General features: G+C 38.3%; 2 protein-coding genes across 2 annotated transcripts in view; both read left to right on the forward strand.

The window, feature by feature from the left end:
* Nucleotides 1-2,168, forward strand: part of neo1 (neogenin 1) — a 160,132-nt gene extending 157,964 nt beyond the window's left edge. The window contains 1 exon segment of the mRNA XM_022748600.1: nucleotides 549-2,168. Coding sequence (XP_022604321.1) covers nucleotides 549-635 — 87 coding nt within the window. The 3' untranslated portion in view covers nucleotides 636-2,168.
* Nucleotides 2,169-4,890: 2,722 nt separating this feature from the next.
* Nucleotides 4,891-13,222, forward strand: snx1 (sorting nexin 1). Its single transcript, XM_022748130.1, has 15 exons — nucleotides 4,891-5,012; nucleotides 6,403-6,550; nucleotides 7,891-8,024; nucleotides 8,178-8,244; nucleotides 8,454-8,497; nucleotides 8,620-8,761; nucleotides 8,840-8,918; nucleotides 9,102-9,177; nucleotides 9,398-9,511; nucleotides 9,730-9,823; nucleotides 9,980-10,185; nucleotides 10,710-10,853; nucleotides 11,224-11,304; nucleotides 12,211-12,282; nucleotides 12,525-13,222. The coding sequence occupies exons 1-15, from the start codon at nucleotides 4,893-4,895 to the stop codon at nucleotides 12,573-12,575; spliced, it is 1,572 nt and encodes a 523-aa protein (XP_022603851.1). The 5' UTR covers nucleotides 4,891-4,892; the 3' UTR covers nucleotides 12,576-13,222.
* Nucleotides 13,223-21,338: the final 8,116 nt, after the last annotated feature.

Here is a 21,338-nt window from a genome sequence, read left to right on the forward strand (position 1 = left end):
TTCCAAATCCATGTCAGTTTTTTTTTGGGCACTGGATTATACGGTTACATTGGTTTTAACCACATTTTCTGTTTGTTCTTTCTCTCTTTTTATTCTTTCCAACTTCAATCTCACCATTTTTTGTGATGTTGTCGGCTGCATTTGATCAATTCATTTAACTTTTAATAACTGATCTTAACAAAACCCATAACTGGAATGATTTTAATTTACCCATTGAACCTTTACTTCATGTCCTAATCCCTGACTGGCTGTTGATCATTCGTTGACATCGTGCTTCTCTTTGGTTCTGGATGTTTTGCTTTTGTCTGCTGCCTCTTCTTGTTTTTGTCATTTACGACGCTTCAGTCCCATTGACCCATCTCCCAGCTCGCCTCATCCCACCCATTCGACTCCCCCCCCTGTACCTCTGCGAAAGATCCCTGACTGACCCTCTCCTCCTCTCTATTCCTTTTCCTCTCTTCTCCTCCCTTCCCTCCCTCCAGGTGCTTGCCTCCCTCCCCCCCTGCCCCTCCCCCGCCCCCCGTAGTAACCCTGTTCCTCTCCCTCAGAGCTACGAGCCCGACGAGCTGACCGAGGAGATGGCCCATCTCGAGGGCCTGATGAAGGACCTGAACGCCATTACCACAGCGCCATGAGCACGCACACACACCTGCGCACACACAGACACACCTTCTCTGTCGTCCACACATACATACACACACACACACACACACACGCTAAAGTCAAACAAACACACCCAAACATAACCCTTGGGAGCCAGAGGCTAGTGGACACAAAAATGGCCTCTTGTACCCAAGAAAACTCTCACATCCCCCTGCAGAGAAAAAAAAAAAAAAACTCCAGACTGAACCTTAGGAACTTTTTCGGCTTACCTTGCTCAGTCTCAGGAAGGAGATTGCCATGAGAGGGAAGAAAAGTGAGACGTTCATCTTTTTATGAAGAACCATTCTCAGAGACAATGAACTTTAAAACATTGGTCGCTTTCAGCCGGAAGATTGTGAATTTTTTTCCTCAGCAAAAATGCGTACGGTAGGTTTTTTTGTGTGCAAACGCTCACTCAAGATGAGACAACGGTTGATTCAATGTCAAGTCAAATGGAGAAAGTCCAAAAATATGCTGGTTTTGATGTTGGTGCTCATGCGACGCAGTCTACACACAGTGTTTGTTTGATTAGTGTTTTCTTTGTGCATTTTGTATATCTATTGGGCAGTTTCAGTGAAGTGAACATTGGATATCAGCCTCCCTTTACAAGCCTACATTATTCATAAACATGGTCATTTTTTTTTTGTTTTTACCCCCATGTGTCATAAATTGTGCCATGACTTTTTATTATTTTCTATGTTATTGTATTATTTTTTTTACACACATATCCTTATAAACATGTACATATGTTGTTTTTTTTAAACTGCCTCATTCTTTTGATGTTTCCCATTGTTTCATTATTATTATTTGGGATGAAAGTGGGATTACAAATGAGTCCTGAAGCTCAGTTTTCATATCAACAGGAGAGAGAAGCCTGATGTGTTTCTACAGTACATTCTTCTCTGGCATTGTGTTGCCCCCTTTGTACATTAAAATGTCTTCTTTTTCAGTCTTTTTGTTTCTTGTGGGAGCTCCGTTTTAAAAGCCTTACCAACGTGTTTGTATGTTGGACGGTCGAGACGACTCGGCCCTCCACCCTCGGAGTCACTCGCTGCCATGGCAGTTTATGTATCGTTCTGTGGGACTTGACCGTGTCTCCTCACAGGTCTGAGGTACCTAGGACTCAGGGCGCTGACCCCCACCCCTCCTAAAAAAAAACAAAACAAAAAAAACAAAAAAAAAACATAAATAAAAAACCTCACATGGCACTCAATCAATCAGTCACCTGCAACAGACAAGTTATCTTTTATACGAGAAGTTCAATCGAATGTGTGTGTCATTTCCAAAAACCAATATTTGGTTTCAGAATATCTGTAATGCTGAACCACGTGTGCATTTTAACCACAGTGGAGTGTGTTTGCTGTTTTTTCCTGCTGGTCTTCATCAAATGCCACGCCCTGGTTCTTTTACAAATCTTATACGATGCAAAGATGTTGGCCTTTTGAATGGGACTCCCAGATTTTTTTTTACATGGTAGGTTTTGTATGAAGTAAAAAAAAAAAAAAAGAAGCTTGTTCTATACACAAATCCGATGTAAAAAGGTAAAAAAAAAAAAAAAAAAGTTCATCTAAGAAACTAGTTTTTCATTACCCTCTTACCCAAAGAAATTTGTCATTTGCAATCATAGTAATTTGCTCTACTTTTGTGAATACCATGTTTCTCATAAATGTACATCGTCATGAATGTCAATATAACTGTAAGAGATTTTAACTATGGATACAAACAAGGAACAAGTTTTGGGAAAAAAAAAAAAAAAGATTGAAAACAAAGGGGGGAGAAAAAGGACCGGACTCCATTTGGGAAATAATCTATTGAGTTGTAAACAGTTGAACCTGTATTGCACTTTTTCACAATTTTTGAAAAGTACATTTCTTACATATCTTGTGTTTTAAATATCAAAAGCTGTTTGTGTAATGTAGTGTCCTAGGTAAGCAGCAGGCAGCTGGTCTTGTTTTTTTTATGTTTATTTTTTTGCTTCAGAGATGATATGAATTTGAGCAGCCGAGTTGTTCACTTTGCAGCTCATGATGAGGAATTCTGTTGTTGCTTGTTCATGTACAGAGCTTTCTTTGCTTTCTGTAGAAAAAAATCTGTGGCTTTTTAAAAAATGTTGAAAAAAGGTTTGGAAAAAAAGATGTTTTTTTATTGGTGCTCCTATACATTGTGTATACAAACTATTATGAATACTAACAAAGTAAATGTTTCTGCTCGTCTTCTTTTCATCAGACATGATCAGGATGCCCATCAGGTCACTGAACCACTAATACACAACCCAAAACCTACAGTATATAATACAGTTATCCTGCTCTATAATAAGTCTTATGAATATTGGGAAGGTCAAGTAGAGCTAAAATGATCAACAGAAAACTAATTAATTCAGAAAAATGTGAAACAGTAGCTGGTTACACCTTCTAACGTGTTAATATTTGCTGTTCTCTTATATTTTGAACCATTTTGTGAAGGTTACATAAATGAAACGGTTAATTAACCGATTGAGAAAATATTACCACATTATTCAATTCAATGAATTTGGCTTAAAACACTCAATTTCCTTGAATGTGAGATCTTACAGAAGGACAGCTGTCGTTTTAGAGCCTCACATAGTTAAAGAATTAAAGCCTCTGTTGTACACAGATGCTGCATTTCAGATTCAATTAATGAGCCATTCTTTGTAGGCTCTGGTCACAAAATCTTAAAAGCCCTATTTCATAATTGTAGTTTACAGTGTCATTGGGTTATACCTGCTTTAGCTTGAAGGTGATGTTTTGCTAACCATTACTTGTTTGATCAGATTTCTAGCTTTGGTATTCTCATCATAGTCATGTGAAACTCAATGGAGACTGGCTTTCTGCCAGAGTGACTGATTGAACAGCCTCGCTCAGCGTTTGGCTGCTAGTTGGCGATAATTTCTAAGCCTGTTGATGCAGCTGAAAAGTGTCGCATGATATTAAATTAAAGCGCAACACATCAGAGTAACCTGGGATATAGAAAAATGCTGACATGTACAATGTAGGACAAGTGAAGTTAAGTAAAGAAGGACAGTGAAAATGAGTTCAGCACACATTAAGACTATCTGCGACCATTCATGTGAGTCTGATTGGAGTTACAATAGGGGCTTTAGTGTTTCTATTTCATTTATTTATTTATTTTATCCAGAATGGCTTGAGAAAAAAACTTTAATTGAGAAGAGTTACTATCTACTGCTGCTGTGAGATTTTATGGGCCTAAAAATTGGTATGTTCCTGTGCAAAATCACCTCAGACTCCATGAAAGAGAAAAATGGAAAAGGTTATGATTATGAGATGGCTACACCTCACTATGATATGAAAGTACCAATAATGTGCTTTGCCTTTATATATTAGGGGTTTATCCACAGCTCATACAGTCTCACCAGCAGTTTGGCTTCCAGATCAAATGTAAGGATAACTTTGTAGTAGAATCAGAAAAATACTTCCATCTGTCCACAGCACTTGACACTGACTCCGTCTGTTAATGAAAGTAATGTCAATTAATGAAAGAAATTTCTAAGTCATTAATATATACATTCTATCATTTGTTGCAGAAGTAGGCATACTGATTTCTCTGTGTTTTAAAGCTTTGGATTTTACTGGAATCTGACTGATAAAAACTGTTTAGTCTTATTCCTCATCTATAAGTTTAAAGTGACTCTTTATTTGCTGTACTATAACTGCTGCAAGTTTTCAGATTCATGGTCTCCAGAGGCAGAAAACTATGAAAGGCAAACATAACAATAGAGCTGATCTTCTTGCTCTAATTTAGCCACCAACAGAAACATGTGAAAAAGTTTTAGTATGGTTTCAATATGAACACAAACCCATACAGATGTGATACACTGCATTATTGAAACTAAAGAAAAACCCCATATAACTCACCTTAAAAACATGATCCAAGTTTTTGAATTGTTACTTTAAAGAGATTTTCCTGTAACATTAAAAATACAAAGAGAACAGAGAGGGGAAAGAGGGGGAAATAAATACACCTCAGATCAAAGTAAGAAACCTTATACAAAGTAAATGATAAATAGAACAAACTAAGGCCTCTCTCACACCACTGGGACTAGGTACCTGAACGTGAGGATGTTTATTGTGTAATGTACGATAGTGTGTACCTAAGGAACTGGCCTGTCATGTTACTAAATCACCACCAAGTGTCGCTGCAGCCGTTCGCTCTCAGCTTCCGCCCTCTGCCTCGACTTCCGCCTACGTCAAGTCACTCTCACAACAGGGACTATGGCGGCCAGCTCAGACCGGAATCCTCCTCCTTTCCCTTCAGCTGAGGAGCCAGAAGCTGGACTGCCTGACATGGCAGATGGAGACAGTGACGAGGGAGAGGACATCTTCGTTAGTAACGTATGTTCACGGCTCGGCCATGTTACTAACGGCCTGTGTGTGGTGGTTATACCTGCAGTAAGTGAAGCGGGTCAGAGCCGGGCAGTCAGCCTCTTTATCTGCTCTGACCTGCGTTCCTGGCATCAAAATAACCGCTGACAGGGGCGAGAAGTCTTGTCACAATTTGAATAAAAGCTACGAAATTGTCTCATGAACTTAGTTGAAGTTAGTTTGCAGTACCCAAAATGAACAGTTTTGACTCTTAACTAGTACGTTTTAGCGTTGCTTGTGGCTTTTTCGGCCTGTCTTGGTGCTTAATTTTTAATTTAAACCATCTCCCGCTCCCCTGTCCAGTTGAACGTCTTATATTTTTATTGTTCGTTAGGAGTTCGTTAGGTTTGACTTAACTAATCTGCAGATCACAGGACCCCACCCAGCCAGCTTCTTATGCTTGCTTATCTGAGTCCAGTGGCGGAAGAAGCGTTCACATCCTTAAATTAAGTAAAAGCACTACTACAACAATGCATAGCTACTCCGTTAAAAGTAAAAGGCCTGCATTCAAAACCGTTCGTGAGTAAAAGTTCAAAAGTATCATCATCAAAATTTACTTAAAGTTTCAAAAGTAAAAGTATTGGTTCAGCAGTTAAATGCCCCTGTGACTGAAATCATATTTGACATCATTAGATTGTTAATACCTGGGTGTAAATGCTTAAGGGACATTTTACTGCAGCTGCTGGAGGTGCAGCTGGTTTTAACTACTTCATTACTTTTTATACAGCTGTCTAGTTTAGTCTGGTGGTGTCCAACAAGTGTCAGTATTTTCCAAAGGGTCATGAGATAAATCTTATGTTGCGAGATGATTCATGGGAAAAAAGTAAGGAAGTTCTGGAAAGAAAGTTCTGATTATTGATGATTATCTGATGATTTTTCAGATTTGTCACACTCCTTTTGTGAAAAATTCATTTGATCATTTGAACAGCTATTTAAATGAAACCATGTGAGAAGTTAAAAGAGTTAACTCACACATTGAGGCACGACAAGGAGTTGAGAGTAAGTGGTTTAATGTTTAACAGTGTGCTGTATTTTAGAAATTTATTTTATGTTTTTGATGTAAAAATCTTGATAAAAATGAAATTACTAGTAGCTAACGCTGTCAGATAAATGTAGTGGGGTAAAAAGTATATTTCCCTTTAAAAGGTAGTTGAGCAGGGTAGCATAAAATTGAAAAACTTAAAGGACAAGTATTTTAAAGTCGTGCTCAAGTACAATAGTACCTGATTAAATATACTTTCCACCACTGTCTGTGTCTGTAAATCGTCAAAGCAGTCAGGAGACAGGACTAAGTAACTACTCCTCTAAAGTCATCCCTTCTCTGTGGCTCATTCAGAATTTGTGTCCTTCCTGTCTGCAGAGTAATCCTGTGGCTGTGAGTCGAGACGTTTCTGAGCCAGACTGTGTCAATGAAGAGCCTCCGGATTTGTTCAGTGAGGAGGAGGCGAGCAACACAACCACCAAATCCAATGGAGTTCACTCTGATGATGACAACGACCTGTTTGCTGGTTAGGAGACATTTTCTACCAACAATTTTGTTCTATTTTATTCTTCTTGGTTTTTATTTTCCAGTGCTTACAGGCCCTAAAAAGAATTCAAAGTCTTGTGAGATTTTTTATTTTAAGCCGAGGTCATGGAAGACAATTTTAACATAGATCTTAAAGGGACATTCCACTGATTTTCACACACATGATGTCATGTTTAGTTTATTAGTCAAGACCAGGGGCAGGTTTAGAAACTTTTGGATGTGCCCTAGACTGGGGCACATGATTCAGAGCTTACAGCCGTGGACAGATTAAGAGACTACGAACGACACAGCTCTTTATGGTCACTCCTCTAGCCCTGCTCACAAACTGCCTCTGTCTCTGAGTCAAGCTGCAACTAGAGATTACTTTGATCGTTGATTAAACCATTAACAGTTGTTGTTTTTAGGGAACAAAACAAAATAGTGGTCTTACAGTGACAACTGTCACAAACGGTGACAACTGTCACAAACAACACAAAGCAGAAACTGCTTTTGCCAGAGTGTTTTGCATTGCTGGTTGGCATGCTTTATAATTCATTGTCGCCGATTATTTCAATCGACTAATAAATAAATAAAACTAATAAATGAATCGACTAATTGTTTTAGTTTTAGCTTGGAGATAGCAAATGTAGGACTGCATTATAAACTTTGGGCATGGAGGTGTAGGCATTCAATAGACAGGGGATGTCTAATGGAATATGTTTTTGTGTTGCATTATGGGAAATGTAAGGTCCAATGTTTGCACTCAGTATTCCTATAGGGAAACATTACACACTGTTACACTGAGATGTTGGATTCATCTTGTTAAATGAAGGTAAGGTGTTCCAACAAAGGATTGTTTTGGCATTGATCCATAAAGTCAAGTATTATATTGGCACTGGCAAAAAAAATTCAAAGATCCCAGCTGTAGTGAAAACCTGCACCAACTATTGATTCTCCTCACTGCCCCATTTCCACACTATAAGATCCTGTTACAAGCAGCTGTACAGAAACTTTGCCAAAATAGAATACAGTAAGTCTAAAACTGAAATATTAGAAAAGTGATTTTTTTAAACCAGGAACTATCTTGTGAGTGAATTGCAAAAGTTTCGCACACATCATTAACTAATAATGCAGTAGTTATGTACTTGTAAAGTGTAGATTTTCCACAATAAATAATTAAGCAACAAGTGCACTGTTCTAGATAAAGTAGGTGTGGTAGGTATGGCTTTTGTATGACTGTATGTGTAGTGTGTGATCCTGTCTGGAGTACCCTTCACTCATCTGCTCTTCTTTTCTTTTTGGATGAGAAGAAGCATACATGAAAGTCTTTTCTTTTCCCAGAGGCACATGTGGAGCTGAGCACAGACAAGCCTGGTAGCTCTGGTAGGAGGGAGGTCTCCACCTCTTCTGGCCCTCATACAGCCTCCTCGTTCACTCAGAGCCCTGCGCCCATGCAGCCCACCTCCTTGGAGCAGGTACAGGCCACGGCCGAGCCTCCTGGGAAATTTGGAACAATTGCGTGCATTCTTTTGCCAAATACTTCTGTCTGTTACAGCCAAATATTCAAACTGTCTGAGTTGTGTGTACAGAGTTTGAATTGTATCACTATTCTTCTCTTTAAATTACAGTTGGAGGAGGAAGAAGCCATGGATAGTTTTGATGTGGATGTTGCTGTCACCAACCCTGAGAAAGTTGGTCAGTCCATCTTTACAGACTCAAAACTATGATACAGCTATCTGTAACCTCCAATTGATTCAGATGTTATTTGGAAAGAAGCAGGATAAATATAACACTGAATAGTTCATTTGTATGGTTATAGCTAATTCAGGAACCTAAAATCTCTAATGCACCACTGAATCCTTATTAACTTCACCTTCAATGTATCTCCAATGTTTCTGTTGTAGGAGATGGCATGAATGCATATGTGGCCTATAAAGTATCTACAAGGGTCTGTAGTCATATATTTTGTGTATTTTTATATGGCTCCTATAACTGCTAACATGTTTAAATCTTCACTCTTGTTTCCAAGTGTTTAGTTTTTCATGTTCTTTGCCTTCTGTGTACCACCAGACTTCCTTGCCCATGTTCAGGAATAAAACCTTCTCAGTGAGGAGGCGTTTTAGTGACTTCCTGGGTCTTTATGAGAAGCTGTCAGTCAAGCAGTCGCTCCATGGCTGCGTCATTCCACCACCACCAGAGAAAAGTGTCGTAGGTGGGTTGCCAGGTCTTTTTTTGTGACTGTGATTTGCACTTTTTTGTCTTTTTTTGTGACTGTGATTTGTGCCAACAGGAATGACCAAAGTGAAGGTGGGAATGGACGACCCATCATCAGTAGAGTTTGTGGAGAGAAGAAGAGCAGCTCTGGAGAGGTAAGGATCTGTAGATGTTTCATACAGATAAGTAATATTCATACGGGGCCACCTTTTTTTTTTTTTTTTCTTTTTTATAGAAGTGCAGTTTTGGATTTGTGTTTTCTCTGTAAGTTTTTGTGCACTACCATTTGTCACTTACTTCATCCTGCTGCTACTGTTTTTTGGGTTTTTTTTTTGTAGATATCTTCAGAGAGTAGTGTCTCACCCATCGTTACTACAAGATCCTGATGTCCGTGAGTTCTTAGAGAGAGATGATGTGAGTATGTTAAGATATAAAAAAGATTTTTCTAGTAGTAATGAGTTGGACAATGACTTCATCTCCTTTTGAGGTTTAGTCACATGTATTAAGAAGGAATGCTTCGTTGTTTTTTTGAGTAGGGATTTAAAAAAAAAGAAGACATTTCTTGAGAATGACACGTTGCCAAAGTAACTCGCGTGCTATATTTTGACCCATGTGTCTGTGTCTGTGTTTTCAGCTTCCCAGGGCAGTGAACACTCAGGCCCTGAGCGGAGCTGGCTTCCTCAAAATGATCAATAAGGCATCAGATGCTGTCAACAAAATGACCATCAAGATGAATGAGTCTGACAGTGTAAGTGGACTCTGGATGAAATCCCTTTGTTAAGGACATTTTACTGTTTGACCTGAAATACTAATTATTGACGGATATGGGGAATTATGATATTTCTAATCACAGTGTATTGTCCTATTGTAACTACTGCACTTGAAATTATAGCTAGACAAACAGGCCTGCTATTCTAGATATGATGAGGTTGAGTCTTGATGTCCGCTTTTTGCCGTGTGCCTCAGTGGTTTGAGGACAAGTTCCAGGAGGTGGACAATGAGGAGCAGCAGTTGAGGAAGCTACATGCCATGGTCGACTCCCTGGTCAATCACAGGAAGGGTGAGCTGCATCTGACTTTCTTGACTTGTCTTTGTCCAATTTTTATAGTCAAGTTTTTTCAACTGAGGAAACTGAAGAGTACACTGCAGCTGCCAAAGTCTTTTAGGGTGAAACAAGTAGACTGAATAAGTTCTCTGTTCCCTCCTTCGACACCAGAGCTGTGTGGGAACACGGCAGTATTTGCCAAAAGCATGGCCATGTTGGGAAACTCTGAGGACAACACAGCCCTGTCGCGAGCCCTGTCCCAGCTGGCAGAGGTGGAGGATAAGATGGAGCAGCTGCATCAGGAGCAGGCAGCCAGTGACTTCTTCATCTTTGCAGAGCTGCTTGCCGACTACATCCGCCTGCTTGGTGCTGTGCGGGTAAGCTGACAGCTGCACAGTGGTAGATAGAGAGCAGGAAGAAGTGAAGATAAGATGAGGTTATGATTCTTTGGAAGCAGGGAGGTCTGGGGTAAAAATCTTGGTGCAAATACCAGGATCTAAATATAGAAAAAAACACATCACCAGTATCCAATAAAACTAAATCATAACATTGCTATTTATGTGTAGGACATCAAAATATTGTAAAAGAAACAGACAGAATCCCCAGTACAGAAGGATCTGTACTTAAGTGTGGGACAAACTGCAATAAGTTTCAGTTTAGCCAGTTTTAATGCTTCACCACAAGTTAAAACTTATCTCTGCCAGTGTGCAGTATTCTCAACTTTCTTTCTGAACCCTGCATTTTGTCAGAGCAGTGATTAATGATCTCTAATAAACCAGGAACATAGAACTAACTACGTATTACAACGTGCGTTTTGTCCTTTGGTGAGTGGAATGATCAGATGTTGTGTTTGATACTTGAGAGAAACACCTACAATATTATTCAAACTGGATGTCCACAGGGTTGTTTTGACCAGCGCATGCGGGCGTGGCAGCGATGGCAGGAGGCTCAGAGCACACTGCAGAAGAAGAGAGAGGCCGAGGCCAAGCTGCTGTGGGCCAACAAGCCGGACAAACTGCAGCAGGCCAAAGAAGAGATCACTGAGGTAACAAACGCAGTGACCACACAGCTGCTGCAGCACTGATCCGAGCACATTGACACCGAGTTATGTCACAGCCCGACATGAGCTGTAATGTCCTTTCACATCATTTTAAATACAGCAGGCAGGTGATCGTACACGTTTGACAGGTAAGTTACAGGCAGCAAAAGAAATGTAAAGTCATGTGGTTCTGAGGAGAGTACACTTCCATTACCACTCAGCTGTCTAATAGTTGTAGTCCACTCTTTAAAAGGGGGATGTTACTAAATGGTTGACATTTTGTCAAAAGAGGAGATATTAGAGTGATTTTGTTTAATATTTGAAGCCAGATAATAAATGACAGTGTTTTTGTTTTCCTCCTTATGTATGTCCTCAGTGGGAGGCGAGGGTGACTCAGTACGAGAGAGATTTTGACAGGATCGGCATGACTGTACGCAAGGAGTTTCTCAGGTTTGAGGTATGTTGATGTATTTCTAATTGTTATAGAAAATAAAGAAGGTAAAAGTAAAAAGATTTTATATTTCATCATCTTACTTACAACCGGATTGGAGTAGATTCAGTGTGACTTTCTTCGTCACTAATCAACAGAGAAAGACCCTTTTAATCATAAAGTCTTTTTATAGACACTGTATATTTGACCATCTGGACATGTATAGCTTCTCTATTAGCAGACCAGCACATGTCAGCTTGTGGCCTTCATCAGGGACATCATCAAGCGCATTACTATGAACATTTAAAATAGTATTCCGGTTCATCACATATGCTTTTCAGTCTGCTGAGTTTCCTAAAAGGGAAGATTTTTATTTAGCGGGATGGGATGGAAGCTGTGAGTATGAAAAGATGTATTTCCACCTGTAGGTTTAGTTTGAAGAGAGGCAGAAAGAACAGCATCTGTTTAGGCACCATGAGAAATTTTTGACTTTTAATTAAATATCTTGATGAGAACTTACAGCTAAGGCCCACAATTTTTTCAAGTTTGTCTTAAAAAGGCTTTAACTTCAATGGATATCTACTTCATTAAACTAATTTGGATCATCACTTACATTAGAAGTTCCTTGGGAGGGGATTATTCAATGGCCATAGAAGGAACAATTAAAGCAAGCAAAACCTGTTTCAGTGTTCATATGGACCCGACAATCGTTTTAAGACCCACTTACAAAAAAATGTGAGCCTATCCTTTTAAAATAAATCTCTTATGATCATCCCTATGTTCATTTCAACATGTCTTAAGATGACCCTGATAAAGGGACTATTTTCTGTCTCTGTGCACCTTTGAAGTAGGTGAAGTTCTGTCAGAAATTCCTACAACTAGCTTTTCCATTGGCAAAGAGCTGGAGACGTGACAAAACGTTTGTCTTTTCAGAAAGAAAAGGCCAAGGATTTCAAGAGCCAGATAATCAAATATTTGGAGGCAATGCTGCAGTCTCAACAACGGGTAATCTTTTAACTACATTATATTCACCATGTACACTTAACTAAGTTTGCTTTACTTTATTCATTTCACACTTTAGTTTGTGTACCAACATTCTCAATCTTAGTGTATTTTTTGTTATAATAATGACTATTGAAAATCGGTTATAATTAGTATTTATTGACATTTTGAAAGCTATTGAATATCTAACTCTCAGACCACATTTTAACTGGCTTTTTATTCTTCTTGTTCTAATTATATTCCAGCTTATAAAGTTTTGGGAGGCTTTCCTGCCTGAGGCAAAGGCAATAGCTTAATGAAGAGAGAGACTTTTCAAAGACCCCAACTGCCTTTTTTGAACACTTTACCTCTTGACCAGCAACTGAGAGGACAATTTTGAAACACACAAGAAACTTCCATCCATTTTTTTCTTTTGTCTTTTTAATCATAGCGTATTCTCTTATCTTGTACAGTTCTTTGATATAATAAGCTGCCGCATTTACATAACATTTCTTTTCTTTGTTTATGTTCTTGACTTAAAGATGGTATAAAGCAGGAATCCAACAGAAAGTAACATGGCCGAAGTATTTGTAAAACTCACTTTCAGTGGGATATATATTTATGTTTCTTGCTTAAACCAGTATATTAAAGAGTTAACACTGAGGTACTACCCTAGAGTAACATTGTCTATAGTTTACATTAGAAGATAGACGTATGTAAGTCATTCCAGTCTGTAACAGCTTATGTTGATGGATGCATGTCAGATGTTTTTGATGCACTAAAATGTATTGTACAGTCAGAAAAGCTGTTTGCTTTTTCTAATAAAATACCACTATTGATGACTGAGGTCATTTACCAGAAGTATTAGCACATTGTTACAGTGTATCACACAGTGCATATTAGATCATAGAAATCATATTCAAACTCAGATTTCACAAGGTTACAGACTTGTCAGAAAAAAAAAGAAATGTAAGATTACAGTGAGAGCAGGTGGAGAAGATGCAATCACTGCTTTGTTGGTATTTTCTATGATGATGTATTTGCTAGAATCGTGTTTATTATATTAATCAATTTCTTCCACAAGAGTTTTAAGTACTTAGATTTGTTGTGTCAGAGATTGAGGCCCAGAGGCACTCATTTGGAACTGCTGCAGAGATTGTTTGCTGCCCATGTAAATGACTCTTGACATGTATGTACACATGTACAGTACTTGAATTGAATCATACAACCTCTGTCAGATATTATTTGTAACCATACATTTTTTTGATAAATTGGTTTAACAGTGACAGAAAGGCACAGACATTCAAGTGATACGGTCCCTTATTTTCTTATTCAGCATTTGTAAGTGTAGTTTTTCTGTCATGTCATATTTACGTAAGAATGTGCTTTATTTTTGTAACCACTTTGCATTAGCACACACATTTTCCTGGAAATGCTATACAGGTAGATGTACAAAATAAAATATGATTGGTTAAACTTTGGGCGCTTTTCATTTTTTGCAGGTCTTTTGTGATTGTTGGTGTGATTTCAGTTCAGTAACATGGATGAAACAACAGGCCCCTGGTCTTAAAAAAGACCATGCAATTGCAATCATTAGTGTCTTTTTCAGAAATATTTTGACGGTTAACCATGTCATTAAAGTGCTGCTGCTGCTGCTGCTGCTGCTGCTGCATGTTGAAAATAATGTGTCTGATCTTCAGTATTTTGTTCATGATCTAGATAACCTGTCTAAACACTTCCTGAAGCTTTGTGACACAGCAGATCCACATATTATGCCCAAACCCTCAGACTGTCAATAATACAAAGTTTCTGACACAGGTTATATTTTCTTAAAGCAGAACTACTCTTGTGTTAAACATTTGAATACAATCCAAATCCTTGGTATTGGTCAAATGCATGCAATATCAGAGACTCAAAAATAAAAACGGTCTGGTTCGCACCAAAAAACTCAATTATTTCGTAATTTTCTGCAAGTGGATTTAAAAGCTCCTTTTCCATATTTAGATTCATTGTGAAGCCCAATTTTTAAAATAATATGGACTTAAAATATAAACATTTGAACATCTACGATTCCATGAGGTTCATATGATGCATTTGAAAGCTCCAGAACAGCCTATAAATGGACTTCAATTTTAGATCATTTTGTCAACTGCTGTTTCCAAAGTCAATATTGAGATTGCTTTACTTATTTTGATGTACTCTTGTTGAAGTTAAACTCTCGGCAGAATATTAAAGGGTCTGTGTGGACATCTGGAGCAAAAAAAAGAAAAAGAAAAGTGATCAGGACGACTGACTTTTTAACAAGATATGTAAGTTATGATTACATTTATTATCAATTTGTCTGACAAATATTATATTGCTCAATCGTCTGGCTTTTAAAATGTCAGAAAATAGTGAAAAAAGCCTATCCACATCTCCTAAATCCCATTGTCCTGGAAAAAATCCAATACCTAAAGATTTTCATTTTCATTGCATAAAACAGAAAAATTCTCACAATTGAGAAGCGGAACCGGCAACAATTTGGATTTATTTTATTTGAGAAGTGACTGAAACTAAAGGCCTGACACATTAAATCATATTTTTGCAGTGCTGGACAATAAATTTCCGTTACTTATGTGAAAGTATTACACTACCACAATGTAAAAATACTTTTCCCTCTAAAAATGTCTAATGGTTAATTAACCCGCATCAGTCTGACCTGGAAGTGTGCGCGGTGAGGCGGGCGGTGCCGTGTTTCTACATCCGGTGTGTTCGAACCTCTCTCGGGCAGCGAAGGCAGACGAGCAGCGAAGAATGGAGAGCGCAAGTAACGACACTCCGCTGCTAGCGTGAAACATCAGTAACAAGAAGTAACACCGAAAACCTTACATTAAGCTCCAGGCATTCGTGTACATTTGGCGTGACAGATACACAAGCTGTGTCCGGATCGTCTGGATTTATCACGGCGAAGGTGAGCCTGTGGTGTTTGCTGGCGATGAGCTAGCAAACCATCATTTGATAGTAGGCTTTTGGTTGTTAGCTAATATTTTCTTTGCTAACGGAGCTAATTTCCTTGTTGCGCTCGGACCAGCTGTCACCTACCCACCAGTAGGTGTTAGCTAAGGCGTTAACACTAGGCAACGAGTCCGGCTGTTTTATTTGCTGGCCGTTAACTAACTCAGTATTCTGTTTAACAAGAAAATGTCTCTATCGCAGTTTTTTTCGCAGGACATATTTTAAGCCAGACCAGCCAATGGCTAAGTAATGTTTGGCTAACGTTAGCTTTGTTTCTGGTCAGTCAGGTTTTCTGTTGGCAAGCTGGAAAGCTAACTTGGCTAATGGTTAGTTGGATTACTAATCGATGTGACCATCACTAATGTTGGGCTGTCAAGGCTGGCTTTGTCCGTGAAACATTGGCGTGCAACTGCCAACTCGCTTCCTTGTTTTGATTGAACTGGAGGCCTGCTTACAAAGGATCGATCATCTTTATATTAGCCTCAGCTGCCTCTACCCTACACTTCCTCACATATGTAGTATTACCACTACTTCTCGGTGCAAGGTTAGGGATGCATAGACAGGATGGTACAGAATATAAAATGAGCGAATTGGACCAAGGCCTCTTCTCAGCCTGTTCAGTGGGCAGAGTTGTATTGAAGCATTGAATTGGTGTAAGTTTGAATGTAGTGGAAAATGTCAAGTAAAATATCATCTCCCAATCTAGGTACAATGTAAATTTTCTTTGCTCATGGTCAAATGTGCATAGATAAAGTGGGATATTCCTTGTTCAGCTGCATACATGGCTTGTTTCTGAATCAATGAAGTCCTAAATAAAGTCCAGTGAAGTCCTCCATCTAGTAACATAATTTGTTATCCCATTTTCCACTAAGTAGCACTGTGGCGTGCTTTAAGAGAGCAGTGAAAACCTGTTCTCACGTGGACATTGCATTAACACATACCTTACTACCTGGACATTTGCCCAAACCAAGGCTATGTGGATCCATGATGAATTATTGTTGCCGTCCTTTTAAATAAGTCATACTATAGGAAAAGCTGGTATAAAATAGATTCTGTGTTGCATTTATTCAAAAGGTCATGATAAAGTAGAACACTTCACTGAATGAAAGCCTGAAGAAAATCACTGTTTACAGGCCTCAACAAATCCACATTTAAGTATAAAGCTGTGTAAATACATTTGCATTTCATTCATGTATAGTTACAACATTTTTTAATCCTTGTAGATTTTGCAGTTGCCAAAGCCAGTGTCCAACATATGTGCTGTTTATTACTATACAGTGTAGACTACCTCAGTAAAGTTCATGTAAGCTAAAAGTTGTCTTTACAAAATGGAAGATATACTTGTAGATATACTGCTGATCATGCACCATTTGTAGGATTTTTTTGATCAAACCCTTTGGTGCGATCATGAGACCATTTTCATGGATGTGGGTGTACACAACAGCCATATGTGCACGAGCTGTTCTGTATGAACTGATGGAGAAGGAAAGCTGAATATTCTAAATTCCCACCAGTTATAGTTGATAAGTGCTGGCTTTAAGGAGAGAGGCAGCTGTTGGCTGGCGCTGCCACAGTAGGAGTCTGCACTGTTGGCAGGCCCCCCTCTCAGGCTGATCTTTCCACTGAAGGTTAATCACTCCACTCAGAGCCTTTATGTTTCTGTAAAAATGAAAAGATGTCAACAGATTAGTCATTTTTAATAGAGACTAATCAGCTAGAAGCATTTCAGTATCTCAAGATATATTTGACAGGCAAATTTTCATTTCCATCTTTGTTTGTGTCTGAAGTAAGTGTACCAGTGAATGGTGCTGGATTTTAAAACTAGCAATTAACCAATTTCTTGTATTTTTCTAAACTATTGAAACATTTAGTTTTGATCACCAGCGTCATCAAACAACCCTTTTCTCGCCTTTTTGGTGTCAGTCTTGCTGCTTTGGTTTTGTGCCTGTTATTAGACAGTAAACAGTTGTACTTTTGTGTATGTTTTACACTTTCTCCACATTTCACTCAGATATAATAATAATAATAATAATAATAATAACAGCAGCATTGTGAAAATAACATTAGAGCTTGTTTATATACTTTTATAAGCACAAAATCACTGTGTCATCATTTTCAGTCTGACTAGAACTAGAAAATTAAGTAGTCTGATGTAAATTTTCACCTAAAAGCATATTAGTGATGTGACACTGATGAGAGATCAGCAGATCATTTGTCTGTAGCCACAACAACTTCATTTTAAAAAGCATCCTCTGTAATATGTAATTATAAGAATGCTAAATATTTGTATAATTCTTGCATTTAATGTTAAATAGGTTCATTATTCAGTGTTCATAATGATGTTATCATTTCTTAAATACTCATACAGGTGATGTCAGAATCAGATTAAACTATATCAAACATTAGACTGTGCCGTCATACAGCTATACCATCAGCAAACAGGCAGCCACATTTACCACACATCTGCTCTACTATAAGTCCAGCACAAAACCAACTCAAGTATCTACCATGAAAGTGTAATATGACACTGAAAATACAAAGCACGGACACAGTAACAACAATTAAGCACCACCTCAGCATTTCTCCAACATGCTCATCAGACCAAAGCCTCACCTGGTGAAGCAGGGATGGGAATCAAGAATCAGTTCTCATTTAAGGCCGTTTCTGTCTGATTCCCATCATGCAGCTCTGACAGTATCAGTTCCTTGTATTAATACCTGCACATTTCAGTGCATTTTAACAAACTGGACCAGGGCTAAAAGCAATATTAGCAGAGCAAATTTTAAGCAACCCTCGCAAAACCAATTTACACTTAAGTATTCATCCACAAGTCATGACATTTTGAATTGCTGTAAAAAAAAAAAAAAAAAAAAAGAATTGTTAAACAAATCAGTAAAGAAAGGAGTCAATTAGCTAAATCTAATGGGATGTGAATATCTAAAATCCTTTCATGTCTTCTTCACGTGAGAAAGAAAATTACTTTTATACAGTGCCAAAAGGCGTGTATCCTCAAACTTATCCTCACGTATCAGGAGACATGGCAGCTCCACAGGGATAAAGACTGGGTATTCCCCACCTTACATCAAAACTGAAGAAGCCATTAATCAAAACGGAAGAAGCCATTTGTACAGACCACAGAGCATTTTCAGATCCTCAGTAACAGTCCAGCGGATTGCTTGAATTTGTTCTTCACTGTATTAATTAAGTGGTCGACTGAGATGAATTTAAACAGATTTGAATGTCTGCGCAATGTAATACATTGTAATTTAATGCATTTATTTTGTGAATCACTTATACAGACATGAGCCACTTACTATGGCCTAAAAAATGCTAAAGCATTGGGTCAACTCCTCTAACACAGTTTCAGCTAAAACTGAACATTTACAAATGCAGTAGTTGGATTGGATTGAATTCCAGTTTCAAGCTGTAGATGGTATTTTCTCCATCCCTGCAAGATAAATGAAACAAAATTTAGTTGTGACTCTTATTCTAAAATGTGAGATAGAAATCGGGTAGAAAGACCTTATTACTGACTTGGTTACAAGTTACATTTTATTAAATAATAACATATATTTCATAACGAGCACATAACACATAAATAACAAACGTGTATCAATAACCAGAAGAAACGATACACCTCTAGGTAGATATATCATACCTAGAGGCTCATTACAGCATGTAATGTGAGTGATGCACCTTTGTAATTAAAGTAGGTAGTAGTAGTTGCAGATGTTTTGCCATCTTCATGAAGTGTAGAATTGCTGCCTAATATAGTATGAATTAAGGTCTTGTCTAACCTTAATGTTTATTTTTCCCATCCTAATCCTCAGGTTGGGCATGTCTGAACATGTTTAAAACAAAGTGTGGCTGTGGTGTTACAGTCTTACTGGTAACACAAATGACAAATGCAGAGAAAAGGCAAAGACACTGTACATTTGCTTTTCAAAAAAGAAAAACATGTTGGCCTCATTCAATTTACACTTTGTTCCTTCTCTCATACATGGCAGCACCTGTGACAGAAGTGTTAACTGTGCAAGTCAACATCAGTAAATGGCTCTCTGACTTTAATGTGAAAACACCTTGAAGTGAAGCTTGCACATAATTTTCAGTAAAAACAGAAGAATTTAAAACTGGTCTGGTTTAGGGCTGAACGATATGCACAAAAAAAAATATTGCAATTATTTTGGCAGTTATTGTGATATGGGTCACGATTTTACACATTTTACCTTCATCAAAAAAAAACTACAAAAATTACAGCTCCTGCAATTTGGATATTGCACTTAGCCGTATTGCAATTTCGATAATATTTCGATCAATTGTGCAGCCCTAGTCTGGTGTCTTCCTTGTGTGTTGCATGTATTGCACTCTCGTGTCTCGAAAGAAGTGTTCAACACAGATTTTAGCATCAGTGTTGTGGAGGTGAAGAAAGTTTTGAAACATTTGATCAGCCTTAATTTGCCTGAGCAGGAACAAATGACCAGCATATGTGGTTACCCAGTGTCAGCTGACGGGTTAGAATTAATCTTGCCTCTCCTCCTTGAGCAACGTCCATGCTAACATATAGTAGACGTAGACGTCTTCAGTGTAACCATAATATTGTTGCAACAACTTTGAACAACTTGGAAGTTTAAAGCTCTGTTAGTAGTATTACAAGGTCAGGTATAATTCTGTAGTTTAACAGTGATGTATATATAACCACAGTTGCAGTCTGGGGTGTGAATAGGCTGAAGTGTGTGTGTGTGTGTGTGTGTGTGTGTGTGTGTGTGTGTGTGTGTGTGTGTGTGTGTGTGTGTGTGTGTGTGTGTGTGTGTGTGTGTGTGTGTGTGTGTGTGTGTGTGTGTGTGTGTGTGTGTGTGTGATCCTGCATCCACCACAGAGTGTGTGTGTGAAGATGGTAACCTGAGCAAAGCTAAACACTGGTGCACACAGGTTCAGAGGAGCCTACAAATGATTATTTGCACAATGGAAACTGTTACAGCTCACCACTGGTCTCTGCTGCAAACCTGTTTTATAGCCATGTTGTTCTGTTCCTGGTTTTATGTAACAGCAACAGTGCACAGTTGCCCTTGAGAGCAAACTAGCTGTCTTTGATGCTGAGATCTGTGCAGGCAATACTGAGCATGAGTCATCCGGAAGCCCACACACAAATACTTTGAGCAGCAGCCTTTGCAGCCGTGCTCAGGAATTACAACATTGTCATGAAAACATTAGCCGCTGTTGTTTTTTTTTCCTTTGGAAACATAAAAAGTTGTTTTTTAATTGAAAACATAAAAGTGTTTTTTTTATTTATATTTTTCTTTGAATAATTAGTGATAATTATAATTAATGGAACTGGCAGTCTGCCTAATGTACAGTTGACCTTTTCGACTGCAGTTTGCTTCAGTACACTAACTTACTGAAGATGCTTAACACAATAGGAAGTCCCCAAAGAGGCAGTTTAAAAAATTTTACGTGTGTGTATATAGTGTGTATATATATATATATATATATATGTGTGTGTGTGTGTGTGTGTGTGATTGCTTTATCATACAGCAAATTGTCTGTATGTTTTATAATCACATAATTTGATATTTGCACAATTCATGCCCATGGTAGAAGGGGGTAGATTGAACCGAAATGATTTTGCTGAGTACTTGACAAAATCAGACCAGTGTCCACAAAGTTAAACTTTTGTGTCCTTGCGAGCAGACGTAGCTTTATATAATTGTTTACATAATATTTCCTGCTGATATCGTCCGCGGGGCTATAGCTGTGGGTGGTGGAGAGTCTTAGATACTTTTGCGATCACAAACTATGACTTAAGGTTTGTGTTGATGCTCAAACTGGCTGCTGTGTTTTCTGTGACCACTGTGAGTTGATGACTATCTCTTCAGCTCAGCAGTGCTGTTATAGTGAGCCACTTCTGTCCTCATCTACCACTGTCTACTTGTGTAGACAGTGTATGTATATGACTCAACTTTCAAAATGTGTTGCGATCATATGGTTAAATTGAAATTAGAAAATATTACACTGTTAAATTGTCAGTGGGAACGCTATTATTCCTTATGATATTAGTAATCTTTTCTAAGAGTTAAGATTAGCAAATG

Source organism: Seriola dumerili, unplaced genomic scaffold (genome assembly GCF_002260705.1).
Source record: "Seriola dumerili isolate Sdu_G_001 unplaced genomic scaffold, Sdu_1.0 BDQW01000011.1, whole genome shotgun sequence".
In the NCBI taxonomy this organism is placed as follows: domain Eukaryota; kingdom Metazoa; phylum Chordata; class Actinopteri; order Carangiformes; family Carangidae; genus Seriola; species Seriola dumerili.